Below are 26,890 nucleotides of genomic sequence, written 5' to 3' on the forward strand. Positions count from 1 at the left end.
GAGCCGGACATGGGACTTGATCCCAGGACTCCAGGATCATGCCCTGGGCTGAAGGCAGCGCTAAACTGCTCAGCCATCCAGGCTGCCCCTAGTTCCTCTTTTGATTCAGCATTCGCTTAACATTTACAAAAACATTTCTTAAAAAAAAAAAAAAAAAACACATTTCTTAAAATCACTGAGTTTTCAGTACCTTCCCTAATGGGGGCTCAATTTAAAAAATTTGTTAAATGGATGAATTAATTTTGCTTTTGTCATTGTTGTAATGGTTTTAAAAGACCCTTTAAAACGTTACATATATGTGTGTGTGTGTGTGTGTGTGTATTATTAGTTTTTTTTTTTCTGCCCACACACCGCTGAGGGACATAATACCTTCTTCCATCAAAAACGGTTTTATTTCAGAAGCGGGTCAAAGTACCACATGCTGCAAAGTCTATTACTGGTCCAAGAAGGGCTGCAGGAGCTCCCAGCACAGCAGGAGGGAGACTCAATTCACTTAGACCAACAGTAAAGTCACACGAGAAAATGTTTTCCTCAAAGGAAAGTAAAAGAGGTGAATCATAAAAAGCATATAGTCTCGGGGAGCCAGAAAATCTGCAATAATTATTTTTACAGGTTGTCCGACGGGTAATTTGGAAAGACTTCTAGGAAATTTAAAGCCAAAAAAAAAAAAAAAAAACTTTACTCAAATCCTATTTGTCTGCCAATTATCTGCACGGCGGTGAGGGTGGGGGGAGGTTAATACTGACCAAGGCAAATGTATAAAATAAAAACGGCAGCCCACATTTCAGTCGGAACAATTGAATGAGCAATTAAAAGTGAGATCAAAATGTTCTCAGACTTGGTGGTTGGGGATTTGCTAGTGGCATGGAATTTGAGGGAACCCTCGGGCAGGAGGCTGCCCCATTTTTGACTTTTGCGTCGGCAGAGATTATGTAAGATGCCAGGAACCCCTGCGGCCCACAAAACTGCTTCCAAACCGAAGTGGAGAAAGACCCGCCAAGGTAGGAGCACGTGGCCCTTATATACCTTGTAGCCTCTGCTCTAAAGGCCAGCGTCATCGTCCCCCCTGTCCTCACTGTCCCCACGCCTAGGCTGTGCCCCAACATTCCACTCACTACTCCCCTGTGGAAACTGGGGATGCTTCAGGCTACGTGCAGGATCACGGAGTCTTGAAACCAGGCCGAGCTCAGGGGCCAGTGTGCACACACGTGTGCAAGTGTGCACCTGTGTCCGGTGGGAGCGGTGGGGATGGGCTGCCGGAAAGCAGGTATATGGCCCTCTGGTGACAGGTGTCTAGCGATAGCTGCTGAGTGGATGCCCCGCTGGCCGCTGGTGAAAGTCCACGCGGATGGAAACAGGGAGGCCAAGGGCGCCCAGCCCCGTCAGCTGGGGACCCTGGCACGTGCTCGTCTGGTGCTACGAGAAGCGGGGATCCTGGATGAGACGGGGCTGACCTCGCTCCATCAAGTTCCTGTTGAGGTTGGGAGGGGTGGGTGTGCCAATGGCAAGAAGCTGCTTCCCAGAGCCAGGTCCGAGGTCAGGGTGGAAGAAGCAGAGGCCCCTCGGGGACAAATCAGTGAATTTGTGGCCTCCGTGGGCTCCTTTATCATCAAGACGGGAGCCAACGGGTCCGGAGAAGCTGGCTCCCGGGACAACCTGCTAAATCAGAGGAGCCGATACCATTCCAGCTAGAGGCAGAAGCGGCGCAAAGCCTGCATTTCCTTCTGCCCACTTCTCCCCTCCAGTTCTTTTTCAACATTACATTTTTTTTTTATTTATCAGCTGCAAAAATGCCTGCCAAAGTAATTCCCCCCACAGCATTATTGTTTGAATGCCCTGGGTGCCTTATACTTTCTGCAGCCTGATAATTGCTTACGGGGGTTAACTAGTAACAGGAGCAGGAGAAAGAGGATGTAAAGAGAAGGGGGAGAAAACGAACCCAGGGACACTCAAGGCTACAGGACATTTTGGGGCAAATTCGAAGCATTCATGTTTAGCATGGGAACTGAGGAAGATTTTAAATTTATCCCAATTGTTAAATGTTCCAGGTTGCTTGTCTAAAAGGCTAGCTTCTAGAGACATTTTTGGTACTGACTTCTCTCTGCCTGGCAAAGACCTAAAGCAGCGTTAGAATATTCCTACAGTGCGCTGCTGTGATCAGCATCTTTTTTACCTTTCAGAAGAAGGCAACAGTTACCATTAGCTTCTCGATAGAAGTCTATGGTGCCGGGTGAGGTGCCTTCCACACCCCATATCCTGTCCTACAGATGTGGGGAAACTGAGTCCCAGTGGGTTAAGTGATTGGCTTAAGGTCACAAAACTGGTGTATAAAGCCGGGGCCCCGGGTGCATTCCCTGTATAATTTTTCTATGATGGAAGAATTATGGCAGTTAGGTGTGTACCATTTTGGAAACATCAGAGACACAAAGTTTTGAGTTTATGTGACAAATAAATAAATGGATGGCCATTTAATTAGGAAAGTACTTTATATTCTATAAAGTATATAGAATTTATATTCTATAAAGAAATTTGCAAAAAGAGTTGATTTGCCTCAGGAAAACTTTGGGGCGTAACTATCCCAAAAGCCAATTTTTATTTGATACTATGATACTCATCCCTTCCCCCTAAATTACTAAGTTTAGCCCAAACCATGAATTTGAATTTTTGCTAAAAAAAAAAAAGACCTAATTTATATTCACTTGCTCTCCCCTGAACTAAACTGCCGTACTTTTTTTTATAGATATGCCAGACAGAACTAAAGTTTAACAAGAATCCAAGTGAAAGCTTATCTACGGGAACCAAGCCTATATTTTTGTAAGAGCTTTGGACCAGAAACTTAAGACATCCTCCCAACTTGTATTTCATTCGATTCTAGGCGTTGATTTCTTTTTTTTTTTTTTTGACCTTGAGACCCTTTTCAGAATTTCATAGCATTGTGATACTTGGTAATACCCTGAAGTATCAACAGCTAGAACCAGAAAGACCCTTAGAGTGGCCAGAGATTTTTTTTTCCCCATATACATATTCAGGGAAACTTCACTTCTACAAAGTCTTTCATGAGTCTACTCCACCAACATCCCACCCCCCACCCCCATGTCCTTCCCTCTACATTGGATGACCTCCTTGAGGAAGGCTCTTACCGTATAAAAAGCATCAATTAATTATGTTTTTCTCTGCTGGCAGGTTGATCCATGCCCCATATACATTTATTCCATGAACGATGTAATGGTGCATTGACAGCGTGAAGGCATATCTGTCCACACACAGATCACCCTAAAATTAATACTTCAGAAAAACAAATGAGGATGAAATGAATAGAGTATTAGCTGTTAATCTTAACTTCCTTTCTGTTTTTTTCCTTTATGAATAAATATTCCACGACAGTAATTTAAAGAGTACAGACATGCTTTTAATGTAGAGAATTGCCAAGTTGGCGTCTTATCAGAGCAGGTGTTAAATGAATTAGCAAGAAGACAGCCCAGATAGTATACTTGTCTGTGTCTAGTTCTCCAGTTGAGTAGAAGGAGTACTTGATTTTTATCTTTAAATGTCAAGGAAAAAATACTGACTTCATAGTATCATGAAAGGGTCACAGTATTGAGGGTTTTTTTTTTTGTTTTTGTTTGTTTGTTTTTTTTAGTATTGAGTTTTAATTCCTCATTCTACTAAGTGACTACCTAGGTTTTAGACCCCAAGGTGTGAAATGGATCCATGGATGGAAATGACATGGGCTTAAGACTTAGCCAAGTAACAGAAAAAGCAGGAATGAAGGCAAAGACGGGGAAGAGTATTAGAAGCAACACATTACTATTAAATCACAGAGTGTTGTGATCTGAAAAGCAGGTGGTGAATCCGGGAGCGCTGGAGAGGAGGAGCAGACGTGTTCACCTTGTCTGAATGGCACCCAGTCATGCAGCTTTGAAGGACAACCAGCAAGTGGTAGCAATTAGGAGAACGCGGAAGACTTATCAGCCCTGACGTGGTAGCATCATTTACGTGATACCATTGGGAAAATGGTTCCATGTAAATAAATTTTCCACATCACCCTTTAAGAGTCAACATTTTATTGTAGCTATTTGGTGGGCGTCTTTCTGAAACAGACTGTCCTGCTTTTTAAGCAATGCTATAAACAGAGTGCGACATGGAGAAAATTCTATGGTCTAGAGGAAGACCAAGGTCCAGGTGTGACCCTGCCGCTGGTACCCCCCACCATGAGAGGCATTGGGGGGGGCCTGGCCCGTGTACTTTCCCCTGTGATGCTGGCCTAAGTGCAAATCAGATACCACTCTTGACTCTGAAGTTCATTTTTGTGACTTTGCCTTTTCTGGTGGGTGATTAGAGGGTTTGCACTATGGCGCGAGGCGCGTGTGTTCTAGTAATGTGAGCCTTCGTGATGTGTGAAGCCCTGTGGCACCTGATGGAGGTTGGAACATCAGTGCTTCCCCACATTGGCGGCTGGCCTGCTGTCCGCCCGAGCCGGTGTGCCCCCTCCGCTCCAAACAGCCTCTCCCCTGCTCCTGTTTGTCCTGGGGCCTTCAAACCTAGAACACGGCTGTCCGAGCGGGAATCTCGCTCTGCCTTCTGGAGGATGGCCTTTGAAAGCTCCATGGGATTGATGAGTCAGAGGCCCTTTTCACTTGATTGCGGGTTCTTGGCTTTTCGTAGAGTAATTGAAGCCACGGGGTAAGTGACCTCTATAGATTGGTGGTTTTATGATGCTCCAAGTGCATGCTGGGAAATGATGCTGCTCAGGTGGTTCTGAAGTTGGGTGAGCCTTGTGTCAGGTGTTCCCAGCTCACAAGTAGGAAGTTAGTGTGGGTTTTATCCAGGACCTCAAGAGAGAAGCCCCCGTGCACACATTTATGAGTCATGGTCTCTGGTCCACCAGTGCGCAGACATGCGCCAGTCTGGAAGGAAGGGAATTTTTGAGGGCGAAACTGGCATTTTGCACTGAAAGTGGGGGCAGTGCCATGCAGCAAAAGAAGCACCAAGATATGTAAGAGTACAATGCCCAGAGCGGGATTGGAAGGATCGCCGCCACCAGGCAGGTGTTAGCCCCTAGAAGGAGGACGGGGGCCATGTAAGGACACCAGGATTGGGGCAAGGGGTCTGAGAGGGCTGGAATATTTTTGATTTTTTTAAAAAGATTTTATTTATTTATTCATGAGAGACACAGAGAGAGAGAGAGAGAGAGAGAGAGAGACAGGCAGAGGGAGAAGCAGCCTCCATGGAGGGAGCCTGATGTGGGACTCGATCCTGGGTCTCCAGGATCAAGCCCTGGGCTGAAGGCGGCGCTAAACTGCTGAGCCACCTGGGCTACCCTATTTTGATTTTTTTTTAAAGATTTTATTTATTTACTTGAGAGAGAGAGAGAGAGCAGGGAGGGGCAGAGGAAGAGAGAGAAAGAACCTGAAGCAGACTCCACACCGAGCACAGAGCCTGACATGGGGCTCCGTCCACGTGCGGGATCACGACCTGAGCTGAAACCAAGAGTCAGACGCTTAACGGCCTGAGCTACCCAGGCACCCTTATTTTAATTTTTAAGTAGAGACTGGATTTATCTGTGATTTGCTAATGAAAAATTAATTTCATGGCTGCTTCGGCCCCGGTGTCCCCAGACATAACTCGGTGCAGGTGGTGGCTCGCCTCTGAGCGCTGCCGGGAGGCCATCGGGGAGCCAGACAGGACGCCGCCCGCCCCGCAGATGCCCCCTGCGCCATCCCCGTGCAGCTCCACCCTCTCCTGCCCCAAATTCTGAGGTGTCCAGCCCGCATCACGCCCTCAGCTACTCTGCCTCAGAGTCAGTACTCCTGCAGGGAAGTGTCTGTGCACTGAGGAGGAGCGGAGCCTGAAGACGCAGGTGCTCACGAACAGTAGGTCTGGCTCTGCCTCCGGTGAGGTCAGGCCACTTCCCGTCTCATTGCCAAGCAAGTTAAACAGTAAGGTTTTGGGATTTCAGAACCTTTGGGATTCTGGAATTATGACGACGGGATCGTGGACCTTCTTGACCATCCCCAGCGTAGCTTGGAGAAGGCCTCAGAACAACCCACCATTTACGTTGGAGCAAGAGGCACATCCGACCCGGGATCACGGGCAGAGGAGAGACGGGGCACCTGCCTGGCAGTGCTCCTCATCCACCCTTGCTGTGCTCCGTGCTCGCTCTCTGTGTGGGGGGTGGGACCAGAGCAGATGGAGCGCAGTTGTGCCCACATCCTTCTGGCAGAAGCCCTGGGGCTCATGGAACCACCTGGCCTGAAAATCTCCATGGTCACGGGTTCAAATCCAGCTCTGCCACTTACTAGCTGTGTCATCTGGGCCAGGTACTCGTACTTTCTTTGCCTCAGTTTCCCCATCTGAAAAAGTGGGATAATAATAATACCGCCACATAATGAGCTTGAAAGAATTAAATAGTTCCAGCTTTTGAGACTTGCTCCTGTGGGTTGAGGCGAGCCATTGGCTCCGTGGACACTCCCTTCTCCCGGAGCCACGGCCACTTTCAGCAGCCCACTGCAGAGCTACCTCCCAGAGAAGCCACTGTGGCTCCTATGCCCGGGTCCCTATCAAGGTCACCGGAAGTCCCCCTCAAGGTCACTTTGCTACCATTCGCACAGGAGGCTGCGCCAGGCGAACACGGCCTCCCGCTGCCCACGACGCTCTTTTATTTTTGCTGAAAATGATCGATTTCTCGGAGGTTCAGCTACGTTTCTCCTGCTTCCTGGGCTGTCGGCCGGCTTTTTAATTTGCATGGTGTTAGTATTCCATTCGGCACTTGCCGGAAGAGATTTCATTAAGCTCCCGTAGCGTGGCCCCACTGCACAGTATCCAAACTAGAAAGCCGCCTCTGGGCGTTCTCATAGTCCAGCGAGTTCTTACGACTTGCAGTAAATTTAAGGATGTGGTGGGTATCCTAGAACCCCACCTTTCCGTGCCTGCACCCTCTGGGCTCTCAGCACCCTGGAATACCTGGGGAAGCTGCGCTGGAGCAGCGCCTCCCGAGCCCCGTCACCTGCGCGCCGTCTGGGCATGCGGGGCTCCTTTGCCACTTCCACCCAAGTGAAGGAGGTCGGCTCCTGAATCACCGCCTGGGTGCAGATCAAGCTGTGCCCCTCACCAGCTCTGGAGTCTAGGCGGTGAACTCGAACCTTCTGTGCCTAACTGTTCTCATCAGTGAAAGGAGGGTAATGTTGCTGTTGCTGCCCCATCACAAGCTTGAAAGCGTTCAGGATGTGGGAACCGTGCGGAAGAGTGCCCGCTGGTTGTAAGTCCAGTCCTAGGGCAGGCGGTTGGAGCTGCCGCTGGCCACCAGAAGCGGGGTTGGGTGGCTAAGGGGGCTCGGCCCTGCTCTCATCTCCCCATCTTCTGAGAAGCACCGTTTCTTCATTTCATTTCCTTCTGGCCAGATGGCTGCTGCCCATGAGACACCGTGGCGTTCAGGCCTCCGCTGCCTGGGTCCTGCCCCTCTCCGCCTCCTCATCCTTCTCATCTGACACCCAGCGTTCCTGTTTTGCGAGCTTGCAGCCCCCCCACCCTTGGCCCTGCACCTCTTCTCGGGATCCTGCCCCCACACACGGCCACAGCATGCTGCACCTGCTCGTCTCCCTGGGAGCCCAACGCAGTGCACCCTGCAAAGCCTTCCCCACACCCGCTTCTGTAACTGCCCACCCTCATCCTCGGCCCCAGCTGTGCCTCATACTCCAGACTTCTGTCTACACCACTTGTAAATCGTGTGTGTGTGTGTCTGTGTGTGTTTACGTACTTTGTCTATCTACCTATTTATTTATAGAGTCCTCCTTCTATAGGACCCGTAGGTTGAGGCCAGAGATGTATCCGTTTGGGATGTATCAACACATATCAGAAAAAAATAACTTGGTGACTGAATGTTTGAGCTTCAAGAGAGGCCCACACCCCCTTTTTTTTAAATTATTTATTTAAAAAATAAATAAATAAATTATTTATTCGTGAGAGACACACACACAGAGAGGCAGAGATACAGGCAGAAGGAGACGCAGGCTCCACACAGGGAGCCCGATGCAGGACTCGATCCCGGGTCCCCAGGGTCACACCCTGGGCTGAAGGCAGATGCTCAACCGCTGAGCCACACAGCTGCCCCCACACCCACTTCTTAAATTGGAAGACCATGCCATGCATTTGCAAATGGTGCTATCCTTGAAACCTCTTCTATAAGCTTCGCGATTCTCAAAGATTCTCTAGGAAGAAACTTGCTCACTGTCATTTCCCGTAAGGGCATTTATTTTTTTCCTATCAATTTTAGCTATCCAAAGTTGGTTGCCTTTAGGCATGATTTAGGGGTGATAAAAATGAGTGATAGAGGGTGACCAGGCAGTCAGGAGTAGCGCAGCATCCCTGAGACCCCTGAGTCCATGCGCCACCAGAGCGCACATGAGGCCTCCCCCCCGCCCCCCACCCCAGGACCCTGGCCTCTGCAGTTTTGCAACCCAGGAAGAGAAGCCTCTTCCCCTGAAGGGCCAGGGCTCTGTGGGTCCTGGTAAGAGGTGGGCATCTGCCCTCACTGGGGTTTAATGCCTTGACTGATGGAAATGTTGGCTCTTTATGCATAATCCAGGGCTTTCCCTGGAAGACAAGTGACATCAAATAGACATCGCTTTGTAGTGTCCTGCACTGTCACTATGGGAGCTGTCACTCACCTCCCATTCAGGGATCAGAATTGCTGACAGTGAACATCTCACGAGGGTTCTCCCCACCTGTCGGCAAAGCCTTAGGGCAAACGGGAAGAGGGCCCCAGCGCGCTGGGTGGGTGTGTCTGTTGCTTGTTTACTTGCAGCGTCTGGGCATGGGGATCCAGGCCTCCCCTCCCCGGGGAGGGCTGAGTTGTGCTCCTCCCCCTGCCTCCTCCTTCGCTCTGGGCCTTGTTCTTCTGCATCGTGTTCCTCTGTGCTCTTGATTTTCAAATTCCGTTCCCTGCTGCGGAGTTTGTTTCATCAACGTTTGATGTAAATTGCTTTGAATTATTTTAAAAGGACTCGAAACTTTCTCATTTTGTTGCAGACTTCAGAGACCACCCGCAAAGCAACTTGTGATGTCAGAGCAATCTGTGAGCTGGTTTTCTGAGATGCCTTATATTTTGTGGTGGTGGCGGTGGTGGTTTTTAAAGATTTATTTATTGATTCGTGAGACACAGAGAGAGAGAGGCAGAGACGCAGGCAGCGGGAGAAGCAGGCTCCCTGCGGGGAGCCTGGTGCAGGACTCGATCCCAGGACTCCGGGATCATGCCCTGGGCCGAAGGCAGATGCTCAACCGCTGAGCCACCAGATGCCCCTGAGATGCCTTGTACCACGATTCTCCCGAAGCGGCTGAGCAGATTGCAGCAGGTGTACACGTGCACGGCGGCAGGGGCCTGCACCCCCACCCTGCCAAGCTGCACCCTGCAGTCCAAGCAGCTCCGGGTCCGGGATCCAGGGAGGCCCCACTTCGTCCCTGTGCCCGGCACCAAGTGCCAGGGCAGGTGGTGGGCCGCCGTCCGGGGCGCCTGGAGACTGGGAGGCCTCAGGCTGTCCATCCAGCCTCCCCAGCGTTGCTTCCAGAAGCACCTGCGATCCACGCAGCCCCCCGCCCCCCAGGAAGGGCTCTACCCAAACCAGGAGCCGAGATCTACACTCGGAGGAGCCGCTTAGTGCTTCCCTGGGGGCTACGGCTTGACCAGATACATCGGAGAAAGTACAACACAGAAAACACGCTTGATTCAATGGGATCCGGTGTGAACAAATGGCAGCTTCACCACCCGGCCTCTGGTTTGCTCCAGGGAGCGGCTCCTCCGAGCTCGCATGGCCCGGGGAGCAGGTGCAGCCGTGACTTGGTAGCGACGGCAGCCCCAGACACCGTAGGACGAGCCACGGCGGGAGCCGGAGCCCGGGCCCCATTTCCAGCTTTTGCTTTTTCTCCTTCGCTTCTCTCCCGGGTAGAGATGCTGCGTGTTCCGCAGTCAAGTCCCGAGGGCACGCGGCCACACCTCTTCCTGCGCAGGACGTCGTGGCCGCGTGCCCTCGTGGCAGACTCGAGGGCTTAACCGCGGGACCGCGTCGGCCCACAAAGCCTAGAATATCGCCTAATATTGTACAGAAAAAGCGAGCTGACCCCTGTTCCAAGCAGGCGCCCCGTTCTCTTTGATCGACGTGCAAATACTGTCGTAAAAGTAAACTTACAAAGTGCATCGATAGTAAAACACTAGTGGGATTTTTGGGTTTTTTTGTTTTTGGGGGACTCCTTCCAAGGTCTCAGCCTAAAAACAAACAAGGAATCTGTTGCTGATGAAACCCGAAGCTCGGCACCACCGCAGCGAGATGCAAGCAGTCGTCTAGGGACGCCCGGTGGCAGCCTTCCAGTGCTCAAAACCTGAAAAGAACTGTCCGGGGGCTCCCGTGGTGCATTTTCTTAGACGTAAAGCCGCTCCGTTCGTATTTGGGTTTTGTGACAAAATACAACAAAGGCAGCCCTTCCACGAACCGTTTAAACCTGCTCTAGAAATCCATAGTTATTTTTCAAAAGTTTACACTGGTTTCTTGTTCTTGTCTACCACACCTTAAAAATCGTAATTCTTACACCTGCTCAAAAAAAAAAAAAAAAAAAAAAACGTAGATACCTTTCCCTGCCCACAGTGTCCGCTTCTCAGACTCAGCTCCTGAGAGTCCCGAGCATTCACGGCCTCGGGTGCGGGTGGGTGGGAAGTGAGTGCCGCCCACCCGTGAGGCCTGCGGGCTCAGGGCGGAGGCTGTGTGCGGGATGCCCCCCCCCAGAACTGAAGACCTTCACCGGTTCCCTTTGTTTCTTTGAAGGATATTCCCCGAGTCCCTGCGGTGGCTGATGGCCACCCAGCAGTTTGAGTCTGCGAAGAAGCTGATCCTGCACTTCACGCAGAAGAACTGCATGAACCCCGAGAGTGACATCAAAGGTGTGATGCCCGGTGAGTACTGCTCAGGTCAGCCGGCAGCCCCACCCGGACCCGGAGGGGCGCCCCCCGACCTGGGCCCAGACTCCCCGCCATCTTACCAAGCCGCTGTATTCCCCGTGTCTTTTCCCAACCACAGTGGTGGGTCTGCAACTAGACTAGGAATGCAAGTGGATCAAAATCCTCTCCACCTCCTAGGTGTTGGCTTCTTTCCTGAGCGAGTCCGGTGCCCTGCGGCGTCCCCACAGGGCCTGTCCTGACCCAGAAGTGAGGCGCGAGCCCAATGCGCGCCCAGTCGTCCAGGAGTACTTGGGAGGGGTGCAACCCGAGCCTGGGACACAGCCTTGCCTGCCACCCAGGTGTATATACCTGCAGAGCCCCGGAGTGGGGTGGCGCTGGTCCACGCTGCCTCTCTCCCCGAGTATCACCTTCGTGGATGCCACTGTCTGTTTCTGACCTATTTATTGGGCATCTGAAGTAGAGAAGCGAAGTCTTTTCGTTTAGTAGTTCGGATCCATAGAATTTTTTTTTAACATTTTCTTTACATCCAAGTTACTTGACATATAGTGTATTATTAGGTTCAGGGGTCAGATCTTTTTTTTTTTTTTAAGTTCTTTTTTTTTTTTTTTAATTCATTCATGAGAGATGTAGGGAGGGGCAGAGACACACGCAGAGGGAGAAGCAGGCTGCATGCAGGGAGCCCGACGTGGGACTCGATCCCGGGTCTCCAGGATCAGGCCCTGGGCTGAAGGCGGCGCTAAACCGCTGAGCCACCCAGGCGTCCCTCGGGGGTCAGGTCTATAGAATTTGTGTGTATCAGGAGCATCACAACGCACTAGATCGCAGTTTTCAGGCTGGGGATCCATAAGTGCCACCAGGGAATTGTTAAAAGTCCATGTTCCTGGTTCCCTGCCTTGTACCCAGAGGTTCTGACCCAGCAGAAGAACTTCTGAGAAGTTGCATTTTTAATAAGCACTGGAAGAGTCTCTGGTGTACACGATGCACAGACCCTCTGAGAGTCCCAACAAAACCCATGCCAAGCTCCGGCCCCTGCAACAACCTGACGACCTGAAGCAGGTGGTACCGTCGTTATAGATTTCCCAGGAGAATAACCTGCAGGCTCTAATCCCCCTCCCCGTGATGTGAAATTCTGTCCAACGGGTACTTACTAAGTGCCCGCTGTGGACCAGGCACTGTTCTAGAACAGGGGGAACCAGGCAAAGCCTTGCCATGTTGGTGGAGCGTCCAGGTGAGCAGGGGACGGCCTAGCGACAGTGCAAGGTGTGACGCATCAGGACACCGTATGCTGTCGGAAAACTCCACGGGGCGGAGAGGCACAGGGTGTGATGAAGGGTCGCAGGTGTGTGGGGGAGCCTGGCTCCAAGGGAGCAGGGGAGCAGAGACCTAAGCGAGGTAGGAGAACATTGGCTTCACGTCTCTTTTCACAATGAGGAAGGAACACGTGAGAAATTGGCGTCTCACTGGCCAGGAAGGGCTTCTGGAAGCATCTCCCCCGTGGTTCCTAGGCGGGCTTTTGGTTATACTCCTGATTCAGACGTAGGATTCCCGGTCAGTAGAAGTTCCCCAGATGCTGCTGCTTGAGCGGGATGACGTCCATGCCTTGGCCTGTCCCCTGACCTGGGAGGGGGGCTGCGTCCCTCTGGGGGGCTGCCTGGGTCGGCCTGGCGATCCAGCACAAGCAGCGGGGTTCCGGAAGCCTGCGGCCCTTGCTTTAGCGGCATAGACAAGGACACGAGGAGCCAGGTCTGCTTCACACGGACGGGACACAGTCCTGGTGCTTTGCCGAGGCTCGTTCGCGGCCCCTTCCTAGCCCGTGACGACGACGATAAACGGGATGACGTTCGCAGAGTACTTGTCCGTCAGATTTCCGAACGGTTTGCGAGTACTGACGTCCGCTTAAGTGCTCCCCGTGCCCGGCCTTAGAGTCCCCGTGCCTGGCGCGGTCCTGTGGGGAAGGTACGGGCCCCGACGGCAGATGAAGACGCCGGAGGTCGCCCAGCCTCGCTCTGCTGCCTCCCAGGGGTGACCGCTCGCGGACGGGGACCCGTGTGACCGCGCACGAGTGTTGCGCTGACTTGCCCTCGGGGCCACATCTGCTCGTTCAGGATGCCCGAGCCGTCTCCCCGAGCTCACTAGCAGCCCGCTGCCCTTGGGTCCCACGGTATAATCTGCTTCTGGCGTCTCCCTGATGAAACCACCGCATCCCATTTCTTTCCGGGTAAAATACTGTCTGGGAAAAGCTTGTTTTCTCGATCCTAATTATACTGATTCATTCTCCTTCTATTTTTAGAAAGCGGTGTTCAATCCTTTTTTTCCTTTCTTTGCTTATGAGTTTTGCCGTCGCCCCCACAGGAAGCTGGTGAGGGGGAGGGGGTAACCCACGTGACCTCGGTGACCTCAGCTATCCCCCCCCTTCTTACCTGCGTGCCCCACACTCACCTGGCCATCCCCCACCCTGGTTCTTCCCTGCATGCCCCATACTCACCTGGCTATCCCCTTACCCTGATTCCCACCTGCGTGCCCCATACTCACCTGGCCATCCCCCCACCCTGGTTCTTCCCTGCATGCCCCACGCTCACCTGGCCAGCTCCTCAGGGGCCCGGTCACCCTCCAGTTAGGACAGTGGCTCACCTGTCACTGTGGCAGGCTGGTTGGTGTGGCTCCTTATTAGGCCTGTCGCCCTGCCCTGCCCCGTGGCCTGACGTGGCAGGCCGTGTGTGCGGAGCTGCATCCCTCCACATCCCAGCCCCAGGGGACACCTGCTGCAGAGCAGGCTTTCCCTGTTACCTGTTGAATGAGTGCATGAGGTGTCCGCAGGCCAGACGGGGGTTGGGCAGTGTCTCATGGGATCAGCGGGGTGGCTGGGGATGAGAATCTCGGGCCTGGAGGGGTCTGGGAGGCTGGGCGGTTGCCTCCTCCCCTTGCGTTCGCGCCAGGAAACCTGATGTTCCTACATTGTCCCGTCCTTTCCTCTGTGGGCGCCGTCTCGGGTGGATCTCTGAGCGTGCCAGGTTTCCCCTGCAGAGCCTCTAGCCGAGCACGGGTAGGTGTTGGGATGCGCTCGGAGCGGCGACACGGCCAGCGGCGTTCCTATAACCACTGGGTCACAGGAGGTGTCGGGTCCGGGCGCCTCTCCTTCTCTCATCCTAATGCCCCGGACTCTCAGCACTGAGTGCAGGAGAACAGGACTGCGGGCCCCATGGTGGCCGTGCCCCTGCGGTCCACCCGAGAGGACCCTGTGTCGGGCCCCGCGCACGCCCTGCCTGAGCCGTGGTGCGCTGGGCAGTCACCGGGCAGTGGCTGCAGGCGGGGGTGACACACTTCACCTGCGTTTGCTTCTTGCCAGAGCCTCAGCGAGGTCCGTCATGTCCCTGCTTGACACGTGGGGAAGCGGGGCCACAGAGGCTAAGTGTTGGGGGCCCCGCAGCCCATGGCCCATGGCCCCCCGTGTGGAAGCAGCGAGCCCCGCGCAGGGGCGGGTGTCCTCTGTCCTCCCGCGTCAGGCCGTCCCTGCAGTGTGCCCTCGGAGACTGGCCCCCAGATGGTGGGCGAGTCCCGGCTTCAGGCCCAGGTGGGCCTTCCCCAGCCCTTCGCGGCATCGGGCCTCGGTTCTGCGCCCTCCTAGCCGCTCCGGCTCACCTGTCTTGTCGGTTCAGAGTGAGCTGCGGGCTCGGGGTCCCCGGGGCCAGGTCCCCTGCCCAGAGTCCCAGCATAGCAAGCGAGGAGCCTACAGCTGGCCCCCGCTAGCGCCCTCGGCACCCTAGGGGACACCTCCTCCTCCTCCAGGCCGGGACCTGGGCAGCCACGTGCCCTGAGGGGGAGTCACAGGGGTCAGCGTGCCGGCCACTTGTCCCACCTGTGGGTAGATGTCGGGAGTGGGCTCTGCCCAGGGACCTCGCGGAGATCCCCGCACCCTTCCCACCCCCTTGCTTCTGAAGCGCTTGTTCAAATGGCCACGTGCCATCCTGCCCAGCCCTTACCTGAGGCCTGAGGGGCACGTGGAACACACTGCAGGTGCTTCCTCCGCTTCCGGCCTCGGCCTCGGGCCTCAGGCCCTCGGAGCCTCTGCCCAGAGCTTTTATTATTTTTTTTTTTTAAGATTGATTGATGAGAGAGAGAGAGAGAGAGAGAGGCAGAGACACAGGCAGAGGGAGAAGCAGGTTCCCTGCGGGGAGCCCGATGTGAGACTCGATCCCGGGACCCCAGGATCATGCCCTGGGGCCGGCGCTCAACCACTGAACCACCCAGGGATCCCCTGCCCGGAGCTTTTATGCACATGTTTTACAGTGGCTCCCAGTAGGGGTGGCTGCTGCTGCTCCTCCTGCTGCCGCTGCTCCTCCTTCTGCTGCTGCTCCTCCTCCTCCTGCTGCTGCTGTTCCTCCTGCTGCTCCTCCTGCTGCTCCTTCTCCTGCTTTTCCTGCTCCTCCTCCTCTTCCTGCTGTTCCTCCTCCTGTTCCTCCTCCTCCTCCTGCTGCTCCTCCTCACCCTCCTGCTCCTCTTCTTCCTACTGCTCCTCCTCCTCCTGCTGCTGCTCCTTCTCTTCCTGGTCTTCCTCCTCCTCCCGCTGCTTCTCCTCCTGCTGCTCCTCTTACTCCTGCTCTTCCTTCTCCTCCTGCTGCTCCTCCTCCTGCTGCTCCTCCTCCTGCTGCTTCTCCTCCTCCTGCTGCTTCTCCTCCTCCTGCCACTCTTCCTCCTGCTGCTGCTCCTCCTCCTGCTGCTGCTCCTCCTCCTGCTCCTCTTCCTCCTGCTCCTCCTGCTACTGCTCCTCCCCCTCCTGCTGCTTCTCCTCCTGCTGCTCTTCTCCTCCTCTTTCTGCTGCTGCTCCTCCTCCTCCTTCTGCTTCTCCTCCTCCTGCTGCTGCTTCTCCTCCTGCTGCTGCTGCTGTTCCTCCTGCTGCTCCTCCTGCTGCTCCTTCTCCTCCTGCTGCTCTTCCTGCTGCTGCTCCTCTTCCTCCTGCTCCTCCTCCTGCTTTTCCTGCTCCTCCTCCTGCTGCTGCTCCTCCTCCTACTACTACTACTCCTCCTCCTGCTTTTCCTGTTCCTCCTCCTCTTCCTGCTGCTCCTCCTCCTGCTGCTGCTCTTCTTCCCACCTCCTTTCCCCCCATTTCTCTTTTTGTCTCTTTTTTCCCATTTCTATAACTGATGCTTTTCCAGTTTCACCAGGAATACGTTAGCAGTGTACACGAGTATAAAAGCAAGGCCAGTTAATCCCCCCGTTACATCCAAACAAATGCAAGTTATCGTCTGTGTGTTTCCCCGCAGGTGTGAGCCTTGAGTGCCCTGCCACCACCTTGTCCCCGTGCTGTCCCGGGGAAGCGTGCTTTGGCTCCTCACCTGGACCTCTTCGCCATGCAGAGGCCGTGCCGCCTGCTGTGTGTCTGCAGGGACACCCCTCCCTTCTGCAGCGGGCGGGGGAGGCCAGCGCAGTCTTGGCCAGCCAAAGCACTGGCTAGGAGGGCACCTGCTCACTGAGGCCCACGTGGGGCTTCTTTGGCTTCCTTCCATTGGGCCTCGTAGCAATGCTCCAAGAGAAGGGCACTGTCCCACTTAACAGCTGAGAAACTGAGGCACAGAGCAGCTTTCCCAAGGAAGCTCAACAAAAAGAATGACAACGGGTTCTGCTAGGTCTGTGGGACCCTTCACGGCATCCCAAGTTAGGTTGTGACCTGACAAGGATCAGCGGAAATGCAGAGGAGAGGGGATGGGGCGGGGGGGCTACAGGATGGAGCCGGCTGGCCAAAACTCAGGAAGCCCGGCTTGGTTTTATTTTGAAATATTTCTAATGGCAGTAAATCCAGAGGGTGGGAGAGCTTGGGAGGAGGGACAGTGAGAGGAAATGCCTTTAACAGTCATTTCCTCGGTGCTCAGGCTCTGATCAGCTCACACGGCCCCTCCATACCGCCACACAGCCACGTGCAAGGACTTGAGGACGTCCCGGGTTTCCCTCTGATAACAAGAGAAGTATTCGGTTCCCTTAGGGTGTCTCAAAAGCCATCTGATGGTTCTTATAGCTCAGAGCTGGGAGATTTTTGTCCCAGAGAAATAGACGTAGTGCTGAGGACGGTTTGTATTGTTGTTAATAGGCTGGTGATGTGTGTAATAAAGACAACATATCAATAGCCCCAGACAGGTTAATTTAATTCTGTTTAGAATAATGCAGTTACCTCTGTAGACTGCAGTCAGTTCCTTAGACCTTGGGCTCTACAGTTTCATGTTATTTAAAAAAAAAAAAAAATCACTCAGGTCACAATTGCAAGTGCTGCAGCTTCTTTATAAACATCTGTTTCATATACAATAATATGTTAACAGGTAGGGTTTGGGCCACATTACAAAAAAAATTAAACTTATATAAACATTCTAATAGCCATTTTCTTCTTGGATGATTTCCATGGTGAGTAAATGCGACTGCTATAGTTGATTCTTGATGAGTTTTATTTTTTTTTAAGATTTTATTAATTTATTTTAGAGAGAGCCAGAGAGAGCGTGAGCTGGGGTGGGGGGGAGGGGGAGAGGGAGAAGTAGGCTCCCCGCTGAGGAAGGAGCTGGACATGGGGCTCCATCCCGGGACCCTGGGATCATGACCTGAGCCGAAGGCAGAGGCTTGACCAACTCAGCCACCCAGGTGTTCCCTCCTGATGAATTTTATAACAATGAAGATACTCAGAATTGGATCCAGTAGTATCTATTAACCATAATATTTCCAGGTTCTTTAAAAGGTTTTTCGTGTTTTAACCAAGGGAAAAGGATGTTTGTAAATTAAATTAGCTTATGTTTGCAGAGGGGAAAATAAAGGTTCAGAAGACCCCGGGAGTTGGGGGGAATCCGTGGATAGACAGCCGAAGTGCTAGCTGTTTGGACTTGTGCATAGACCTCAATTTTGCACCTAAATATGGGAAAGATGAAAGTTCTGGAAATGCAGGTGGCATGGCATGCCTCAGACATTGGAAAGACCTCTCCTTCACCCTTCAATGCCCAAGCTGGTGACATTGATCCAAAAAAAAAAATTGTTTAAATAAGGAACTCCTAAACCCTTATGGTTAAGCAACAAATTTTCTTTTTTTTTTAATAATAAATTTATTTTTTATTAGTGTTCAATTTGCCAACATACAGAATAACACCCAGTGCTCATCCCATCAAGTGCCCCCCTCAGTGCCCGTCACCTATTCACCACCCCCTCCTCCCCTTCCACCACCCCTAGTTCGTTTCCCAGAGTTAGGAGTCTTTATGTTCTGTGTCCCTTTCTGATATCTCCCACACATTTCTTCTCCCTTCCCTTATATTCCCTTTCACTATTACTTATATTCCCCAAATGAATGAGAACATACACCGTTTGTCCTTCTCCGACTGACTTACTTCACTCAGCATAATACCCTCCAGTTCCATCCACGAAGCAACAAATTTTCCTTCAAACTATAACTAATAAGGTTTATGACCCTCCTGCCATAGGTGGCAGGAAGGAGAGAGGAGAGGAGAGCTGAACTGGGGACGTCCGGGGTGGGAACAGCCCTCAGAAATACCAGAGAGCATCTCGGTAGCACAGTCCGCTCAGTAGGTGGCCACTCTGGAGTCCCTCCTGAGGAAATTCTCTTTCTTCCAAGCTCCAAAGCCTTTCTCAGTACCCTGGGCCTCCCCACCCATGCCGCTTGCTTTTGTTTCTTTGTTTGTTTTGTTTTGTTTTTTAATAAACTTATTTTGGAATAATTTTTGGTTTACAGAAAAGTTGCAAAACATACATAATTTCCGAGGACCCTGCCCTCTGTCTCCCCCTTGTTAACATATGACCGCAGGACCTTTGTCACAGTCGAGACGCTGCCACGGGTGCAGTACTGTTAACCGAACCCTGGCCTACACCCAGATGTCACCAGGCTCTCCAGTAGTGACTGCCTGTCTCGGGACCCCATCTGGGATTGCGCCTAGTTGTCGCACCTCCCTCGCTTCCTCCGACCCGTGGCCTCATGTCTCATGGCCTGGACGGCCCTGGGGAGCCCCGGCTGCCCACTCGATGGGTTAGGTCCTTTGCCTTTGGGAGCGCGTGGGCAGAGTCGCTCCCCGGAGCCGTGCTTGGCTAGAGGAGCAGGGAGGGACCGAGGAGGCTGAAGGTGGGACATCGTGCCCCCAAAATGCGCAGGGAGGCCCCGAAGGCTGGGGCTCTCCCTATTGGGACCTCCCCGTCCCCTGTGCCAGCTGCACCGGCAGCCTCCGGCAGATGCCTTCCCTGTGCCCGGTGGTCAGAGGCCCCTGCGCCCTGGAGGGCGACAGCACAAGGGGCACTGTGGCCGCAGAACTTGCTGCCCACGAACCCGAGGAGCGCAGGAGCAGGTGCTTCTCCCGCCCTGAGCCAGCGGCCCTGCAGCCGAATGGGACTCTCCCCGGGAGAAACCACTGGCTCCTGCCACGGCCTGGGCCTGAACCTGGTTAGCACCTCCGTAACCCAGAGTGCCGTTTAGCTTTGTTCTCGCACAACGTGGAGCGAGTCCCTGCTGATGGCTTCTCTGTGGGTAACCTGCCTCACTGGTGAGAAAGGCTTCTCGGTGGCAGGGTGCCCTGGCACCTGCCCTGCCTCCCTTCAGGCCCCACGGGGACGTTTGAGCTGCAAAGCTAGTGTCTCTGTGGACATGTTTCTATCCTGAGAGCCGGATCCTATCCCGAGGCTTAAAGAAAAAAAAAAAAGCTCCCCTTGTCGTGATGCCCAGACTGGGGAGCGCGTGTGAGGCCGCATGTCCGGGGCCTTGCCGGGAGGTCACAGGCTCTCTTTCCCTGCAGAGCTGGAGAAGGAGCTTTCCCGGAGGCCCAAGAAGGTCTGCATCGTCAAAGTGGTGGGGACTCGGAACCTGTGGAAAAACATCGTGGTCCTGTGTGTGAACTCGTGAGTCGCAAGAGGGCGTAGAGGGCGGGAAGAGGCTGGAAAAGAGGGGGTAGAGGAGAGGCCCACGGGGCCCGCCCCCTCCCACGGCCACATGGGGCCGCTGGCCAGAGCTTCGCCCTCGGCCAAGGGGCCCTGGGTTAGGGCCCAGCACCCCGTTACCAAGGAGGTCCTTCTGATCTTCACTCATAGTCCTGCCCTCCCCTGACCGCACAGGTGACCTCCGCCCAGGGAAGGGGTGTGTTAACTCTCGTTCGGTGTTAGAGCCCTGGGGGGAAGCTTACACCCCTCTGGGAAGGACCTCAGGACTGCTGTCCCGGAAGGAGAGAGGCCCAGGCCCGGGGCTCTGGCCCACCGTGCCCCACAGCTGCACCAAAGCAGCTCTCGATACTGGGGTCCTCTTTACGCCCTTGTCCTATACACGAGGACAGGGAGGCCCGAACCCTCAGGCCTCAGTCTCCCCACCCAGCGCTGGCCCCGGGCCCGGCCACCATGCCGCGGTCCAGTCTCAGATGCGAGCCAGGCTGATGGGACCATTAAAAATGGAATGACTTTTCCAACGTTTACTTCTGGGGAAGAAAGAAACACAAACTGTGACATGGAAGAGATGCCAAGTTTCCATTTGAGTGCTGCTTGTTTGCGGGGAGGGAATCCATCCCTCTGACCTCGGTACCTGTGGCGCTCAGACTTCCTGCCTAACGGAACACAGAGGGAGGAGATTTTCCTGAGAGCCCAGTAGGCTGAGAAGCAGGGACAGTCATTTGGGGTCCCCAGAGACGGACCGAATCTCGCCAGTTGCCGAGGATTTCCCGAGTGGAAATGAGTTCATTTGGCAAAGGGCAGCTTCCTCCTGCGGGGACAGGGGTCTCCTGCCACTGACCTTGACGCGTCCTCGCGGGTGACAGAAGCACTCTGATTTCCCCAAAGCAGGGAGGGGCGCGGAGGGGCGGGTGGAGAGAAGGAAATTTATAGCTGCGAATGAGCTCTCCGAGCACTGCCCTCGTGGTGCACGTGCACCTGCAGCCTCCCTCGGGGGCCCGGGTGCACTTGTGTCCCCAGTTCCCAGACTGGACATCTGTCTCCAGCGGTTGGGACACACGTTTCCCAGCGGGTTTCTGTGATCCTCTGGGGGAGGCAGGAAAGAGCCTGGCCCCGGGGCAAAGGGAGGGAAACCGTGGTAGGCTTTAGGAATTGAAACAAAGGGTCCAAGGCCAGATGACCTCACTTGGCCTGACGTCCTAGGCTTCCCCAGGGGCGTTTGTCAATAGCAGGAATGGGGGAGGTAGGGAGTTCTCTGGAAGGACCCCCGTGTTTCCAGAATCCTGAGCGCGGGAGGAAGAGGGAGAGGCCCAGGTAGGGAGCCTAAGTAACCGGTGCAGGCCGCTTAGCCTCCTGGAGCCTCCTGAAGCCCGTCTGTAAAATGGGTCTGACGGGAGCTCTTAGGGTGCGGACGTGGGATTAGGTGAGTCGATGCGTGGAGAGTGCTTTTCACAGCAGGCCTCCTGCTTCTAGGCTCCCACTCTTCTGCTAAGGCAGGAGGAGAGCAGAGCGAGCACCCCGGGAGCGGGCGCAGGGACATGCGCCCCTCGCTGCCCTGAGGTCTCCCGCCAGGCACTGCACCCACCCCGCAGGCTCACAGCAAGGCCCCCTGTGATGGCTGAGCTGCCCGTGTGCATCCCGGGCGTGGACCCCTCCTGCCTTTGCACCCCTGCCCACTGCCCCCCGCCCCGGGCCCTGTCTCCCACAGGCTGACCGGCTACGGGATTCACCACTGCTTTGCGAGGAGCATGATGGGCCACGAGGTGAAGGTGCCGCTCCTCGAGAACTTCTATGCCGACTACTACACGGTGGCCAGCATTGCCCTGGCGTCCTGCCTGGCCATGTGCGTCGTGGTCAGGTTCCTGGGGCGCAGGGGTGGGCTGCTGCTCTTCATGATCCTCACCGCCCTGGCCTCGCTCCTGCAGCTCGGCCTCCTCAACCGTGAGTGGGGCCCGGGGAGCGGACGGGCCGCGGGGGGCGGGGGGGTGCAGAGCCCAGGGGATGTGAGCTGGCCTTGCACCAAAGGCTGTTGGGCAAGAGCTGGGTGAGACTTTAGGGTACAGTTCCCTGCGACCTGCGCTGTTGTCCCAAAAGCCACAGCCCGAGGAAGGTGCCCTGGGAAGCACAGGTTTTAACTGCAAGGTCCACGGGGACCACCCTGGGCGGAGGGCGTCGTGCCTGCCCCCACCCCCCACCCCATACCCCCCACCCGCACCCAGTGCTGGGGCCTTCCTGGCCACACCGTCATCCCCCGCACGTGAGGCCCCGGCCCCGCGGACGTGACCTCCCCGAGGGCCACACTGTTTCTTTGTGCTGCAATCACGTGACCAGAAGAACAAAGCGCCCTTTCATGGGAAATACGGGGAAACTTTGACACCCTTGTATTGGGACACTGCTCTCTGGCAGCTGTTCCCAAGTTCATCGGCTTGTCTTTGGGCCAAAGAGTTCCCCAGTGAATGTTAAAAATAATTCACGGACAAACTAGAGCATCCACGCGGCCCCTGCAGCTGTAAGACGCTCGCTGGACACAGCTCTGCGGGCGTGGAGGGAGCGCCAGGCATCCCCCCCGCCCCCCTGCACCCAGAGCGGGACGTGAGAAAGCTCAGGGCCCCCCAGGACGGGCTCGGGGCCGCAGGACACAGGTGCCCCCGCCGCTCCCCTCCTCCACAAGGGGAGCCCCCAAGGGCAGGACCGGGGCTCAGAGCAGTGGGGAGACGGAAAGCCCACCGTCGTCCGGGGGGCGAGCGTCCGCGTCGGAGCAGAAGGAAAAGGGAAGAACTGGGAACTGCCTGGCCTCGTGGCCCACACCGATTCCGGATTCCAGCCCGGCCACTGCTGAGCTGCCCCCTTCCCGAGCCTTCCGGGCCTTGGGGGGAGCGGCCTTGCATTCCGCGGTGACAGATCGGGGAACAGAGGAGGGGTGTCTGTCCCCGGGCCCTCCCGCCACCCAGCCAGGGAGCCTCGGGCGGACCTGCAGGGAGGCGGTGGTCCCTGGGGGTGTCACGGGCCGCTCTGACCCCGGGCGCATGGTGCACACGAGTGGCTGGGCACCCCCAGGCTCAGAGCCCACAGACACGCCGCTGGCTGGCTGCCCCCCCACCCCTGCAGCACGTGCTTGCTCCCTCCAGCACAGACCTGCAGTGGCTCCCGAAGGATTTTATTCAGGAGGAAATTAACGCTTCAGCGTGAGGTCTAGAAGCGGTGCTGGGGCCTCTGCTCTGCAGGGGTCCATGCTCTCCCCGCCCAGCAGAAAGCTGCATCGAGGGGGGGCCGATCTCGTGTCCTGGGACGCCCTCACCCACAGGCGTCTGCTTTCCTGTAGCACCCGGCCCCCCGGCAGGTGTCGATCCTGCTCCCCCAGGGGCCCTGCCCCGAGCTGGCGGGGAGGTGGCTTGGGAGCCAGTCTCACATAAGAGCCCTGTAGTGGCTCCTCCCTAACGTGCTTCCTCTCTCCCCTCTTTACCTATCATCTCCGTCCTCGTCCACGTGGGGGCCGTCATTTCCGGGGGCCCAGTGATCGGGAAATACAGCCAGCATCCTGACTCAGGTGAGCCCCCAATGCCCGTGCGGTGCACCCGGCCACTGTTTGTTGCACCCCAATGGGCGTTTTCATGAAGACTCACAGACCTGTGGTTTCCCTCCCTGTCTCTCTCCTCCTCTCTCCTCTTATCCTTCAAGAGTTGCAGCTGAAGTTGGCCGTAGGTTGGACACTATGAGCATACATTTGTATTCTCTACTTCCTCTCACCTCTAGAAAGAGCACCTCGTTGCCCCATCTGTGCCCGGCTTGCACGCATGGCCTCACCTCCTCCCCTGGCATCGGCAGTCAGCCCGGGGCCCTGCTGGCGCCAGGACGCCGCTGCAGCGTGTCTCGGGGGCAGCGCCTGGGTGTCACCAGAAGCCCCCGGGGAACCCCCGGGGAGCGCTGGAGGACGGCTGACTGTGCCGCCAGGGGAGGCCGCTGTCCGCCTTTGTCCGTGGCCGCGGGGACAGCAGAGCTGTCGCTGCACCCGCTGGCCACACACGCCTGGCCTGACCCGCCCCCGTGCTGTCGAGACTCCCTGCAGTGGCATCCCTGCATTCAGGATGCAGCTTTGCAGGGAACTGAGCCGTGCCCTGAATGTGTGACCCCAGCAGCATGCCAGTGCTCTGTGCTAGACCTGCCTGGGTGTGCGGTCAGACTCTGCTGCCGTTTGCAAGGTGCTTGGACCGGTCGAGCACTGTCCCTCCAGGCCATAAAGTCTTCTGCTTGGGTTACTTGAGTTTTTGTTCCCTTAAATGCAACCTGGCATACCCTGTCCTGTGTGCTGGACGGGTCACACCTGAGGCCGGAAGAGCCAGGGCTCTCTGGGGTGCAGAGGCCTTGTTTCTCTGAAGGCTGGGGTAGGAGGGACACTGCTAGGACCCCTGGGGAGGCCACCAGCCTTCCCCCCCCCCCCCCCCCGCCCAGGCCAGGCTTGTGGCCTCAGGAATCTGGCAGTCAGCATGGGCTCCAGCATCAAGCCCACGGGGAATCACGGGATCCCTAACAAAGTCTGCTGCCCAGAGGGTCTGACCAATAACACCCAGAGGTGCTCCTCGGTCTCCAGATGGAACTGAGCGTGCCAGGCTGCGCCCCCACCTGGGGAGGGGGAAGGGGAAGGTGCCCCATGTCCCCCGTCCCCTGCCCTGCTGCTGTCTCGCACGGCCCCCCACCTGCCTGGCCAGCCTCCTTTCCCTTCCCTATGGCCCCCCCTCACTGCCCCCCTCTGATTCTCCTTCAGGTATGAGTGATAGCGTCAAGGACAAATTCTCCATCGCGTTTTCCATCGTGGGCATGTTTGCCTCCCACGCCGTGGGAAGCCTGAGCGTGTTCTTCTGTGCGGAGATCACCCCCACGGTAATCAGGTAGGTCCCGGGAGGCGCCCCACCCGGCGGCCTCTTCCTAGGACTTCGGGGGGCCGGGGGGCACAGCAAGGCTCCTGCGGAATGAACCCAAGTGTCCCTTGTCCCGCCCCAGCCTCCAGGCAGGGGTGCAGTGTGCGTCCTGAGCCGTCAGGGCTTCAGATGGGGGAACTTGGCCCTGACTCCCAGGCCTGCGAGGGTCTGCTGGCACCTGACCCAGGCATCCCTCCAGGCACGAGCCCGGGGAGCGGGGCACTCTCCAAGCTGCAGGATGCTCTGCGCGGTTCCCCTGGAGGGCCATTGGCTGCGGTTTCAGTTCCTGAGGGAAGGTTGGCTCCGTCCTTGCCAGTCCGGAGAGTGGCATCGGGTGCCACGCGCCCTCCGATGCTGTGACGATAACAGCGTAATAGAAGGGTTTGCCTCCATGGAGAAGGGCGGCCCCCACCGCAGGACCGGGCCCCTTCCCTGGCGATTGCTGTTGCGGCTCAGGGCAGGGCTCATCCCGGCCGGCGCCACACTGGACCTCGCCTGGGCACTGCCGACCCGCGGGCTTCTCGAGCGTAGACATTATGGGTCCGGGTGCTGCGGAGGACCTGGGCGGGAGCAGGCGGGGACTTGCCTCTGCACCTCCGGGAATCATGCCCACGGGGGGAGTGTCACGTGACCTCATTTTGCTTCATTCTCCCGGATTTTCACGATACACACCGAGTCTGGGCGCCCATGGGACATGATGGCACGGGATGTCGGTGTAGGAGGGAAAAAGCAATTAGACGCCCGGTGACGCACCGTGTTCCGACCTCCTGTGGCCAAGCGAGGAGGACACCTGAGCTTAGTTCATGCTCGAGGTTGCAAGATGCCCCAGGCGGACAGCATCTCCCTCCGTGTCTTTCCTTTGCCAGTGAAAATCTCCTTCCCTGACCAAAGAACACGGCGAGGAGGGCCCTCCCGTAGAGCAGAGGTCACGCACGGCCCGCTGGCCTCTCCGCAGCGCCGAGGGACCGGGGGCCGCCACCCCGTGACTGCCGCTGCTGGGCCTCGTCCGTCACCGGGAGACTCGCTTAACAAGCTCCGCTGAAGGCAGTACTGTAGCCTCTTCCTCCCTGAGGCAGACCCGCAGAGATTGGCGCTAGGAAATTCAACAAATGCGCTCTTGGATCCGGCCCCCACGATGACAAGCTAGAAGAAATATCTGACCTTTGGTGCCGTTTCTGTTCTTGCAGAGGGATGAAAGGAAGTCGAGTCCAAAGGGGGTCTCTGGCCGGGAAGGAAGGGGTCCTGGTGTCACCCCCGCGCCCCTCCCCGTCAGAGGCCTGGCTCTTTCTCACGTCCACGCTCGGCTACAATTCCCACCGAGTCCCTGGGACAGAAATTGACCTCCCCCCGCCCCCGCCGCTGCCCTCACCAACCCACTTCACACGTCACACAGCCAAATCCCAGATAAACTAGGGTGGGTGGCTTGGGGCCGGTGAGCTTTTTCTTTCACTCGTTGAAGGATAATCGACCTACGGTGTTGCACGGCGCTTCATTTTCCTGAATACAGAACGAAGCTTTTTCTGCAAGGCTGTTCGTACCCAGCACGGCAGCCGGGGTTAAGATGCCAGGGTTAACCAGCTAGAAGCCCAGGGTTAACCAGCTAGAAGCCAACTGGAGGACAAGAAGGGTTTTGCACAGAGGCTTGTAGAAACCCTTCGTCCAAGAATGAGAGACTCACTGGAGTCTAAGGAACTTACGATTTACTGTTGTTTCATGAGACCCCACCCAGACTTTGCATCGCAGAGAAGTGCTTCCCTCCCGCCGGGGCCTGGCCTAGAAGCTGTCCACCTGCAGCACACTCTTCCTCGGTTCGCCTCGTGGCCTCAGGAGCTGGGCGCCTCTGCAGGCACATGGGGAAGGCCCATGTCTGCAGCACCCTCTCCCCTTAGGCTTGGTGACGAGTGGTCCGGGGCCTGGTTGACCTGCAAGCAGTTGGTGGCTTTTTGGTGCAGGATCATCTTCTCTATGCCGTGTCCATCTGGGAGCCCCTGAGGCCTTCACTGTCATCCTCACCCCTCACCGAAGGGGTCGCTCAGAGAGGAGGCAGGCCCTGGTCACAATAAGCCCATCACATTTTCCAGAGCCCCTGGGCCTTGGCTGTTAGTTCTCTGTTCTATGTGAGCTCAGC

At 55.9% G+C, this 26,890-nt stretch overlaps 1 protein-coding gene across 1 annotated transcript in view; it reads left to right on the forward strand.

The window, feature by feature from the left end:
* Nucleotides 1-26,890, forward strand: part of SLC22A23 (solute carrier family 22 member 23) — a 161,569-nt gene that overhangs the window by 125,709 nt on the left and 8,970 nt on the right. The window contains exons 5-9 of the mRNA XM_055322295.1: nt 10,812-10,939; nt 19,708-19,810; nt 21,555-21,787; nt 23,361-23,393; nt 24,609-24,732. Of these exons, the coding sequence (XP_055178270.1) occupies nt 10,812-10,939; nt 19,708-19,810; nt 21,555-21,787; nt 23,361-23,393; nt 24,609-24,732 (621 nt within the window). The remainder of the gene's footprint in view (nt 1-10,811; nt 10,940-19,707; nt 19,811-21,554; nt 21,788-23,360; nt 23,394-24,608; nt 24,733-26,890) is intronic.

The sequence above is a fragment of the Nyctereutes procyonoides genome, unplaced genomic scaffold, assembly GCF_905146905.1.
Source record: "Nyctereutes procyonoides isolate TBG_1078 unplaced genomic scaffold, NYPRO_anot_genome, whole genome shotgun sequence".
NCBI lineage: Eukaryota > Metazoa > Chordata > Mammalia > Carnivora > Canidae > Nyctereutes > Nyctereutes procyonoides.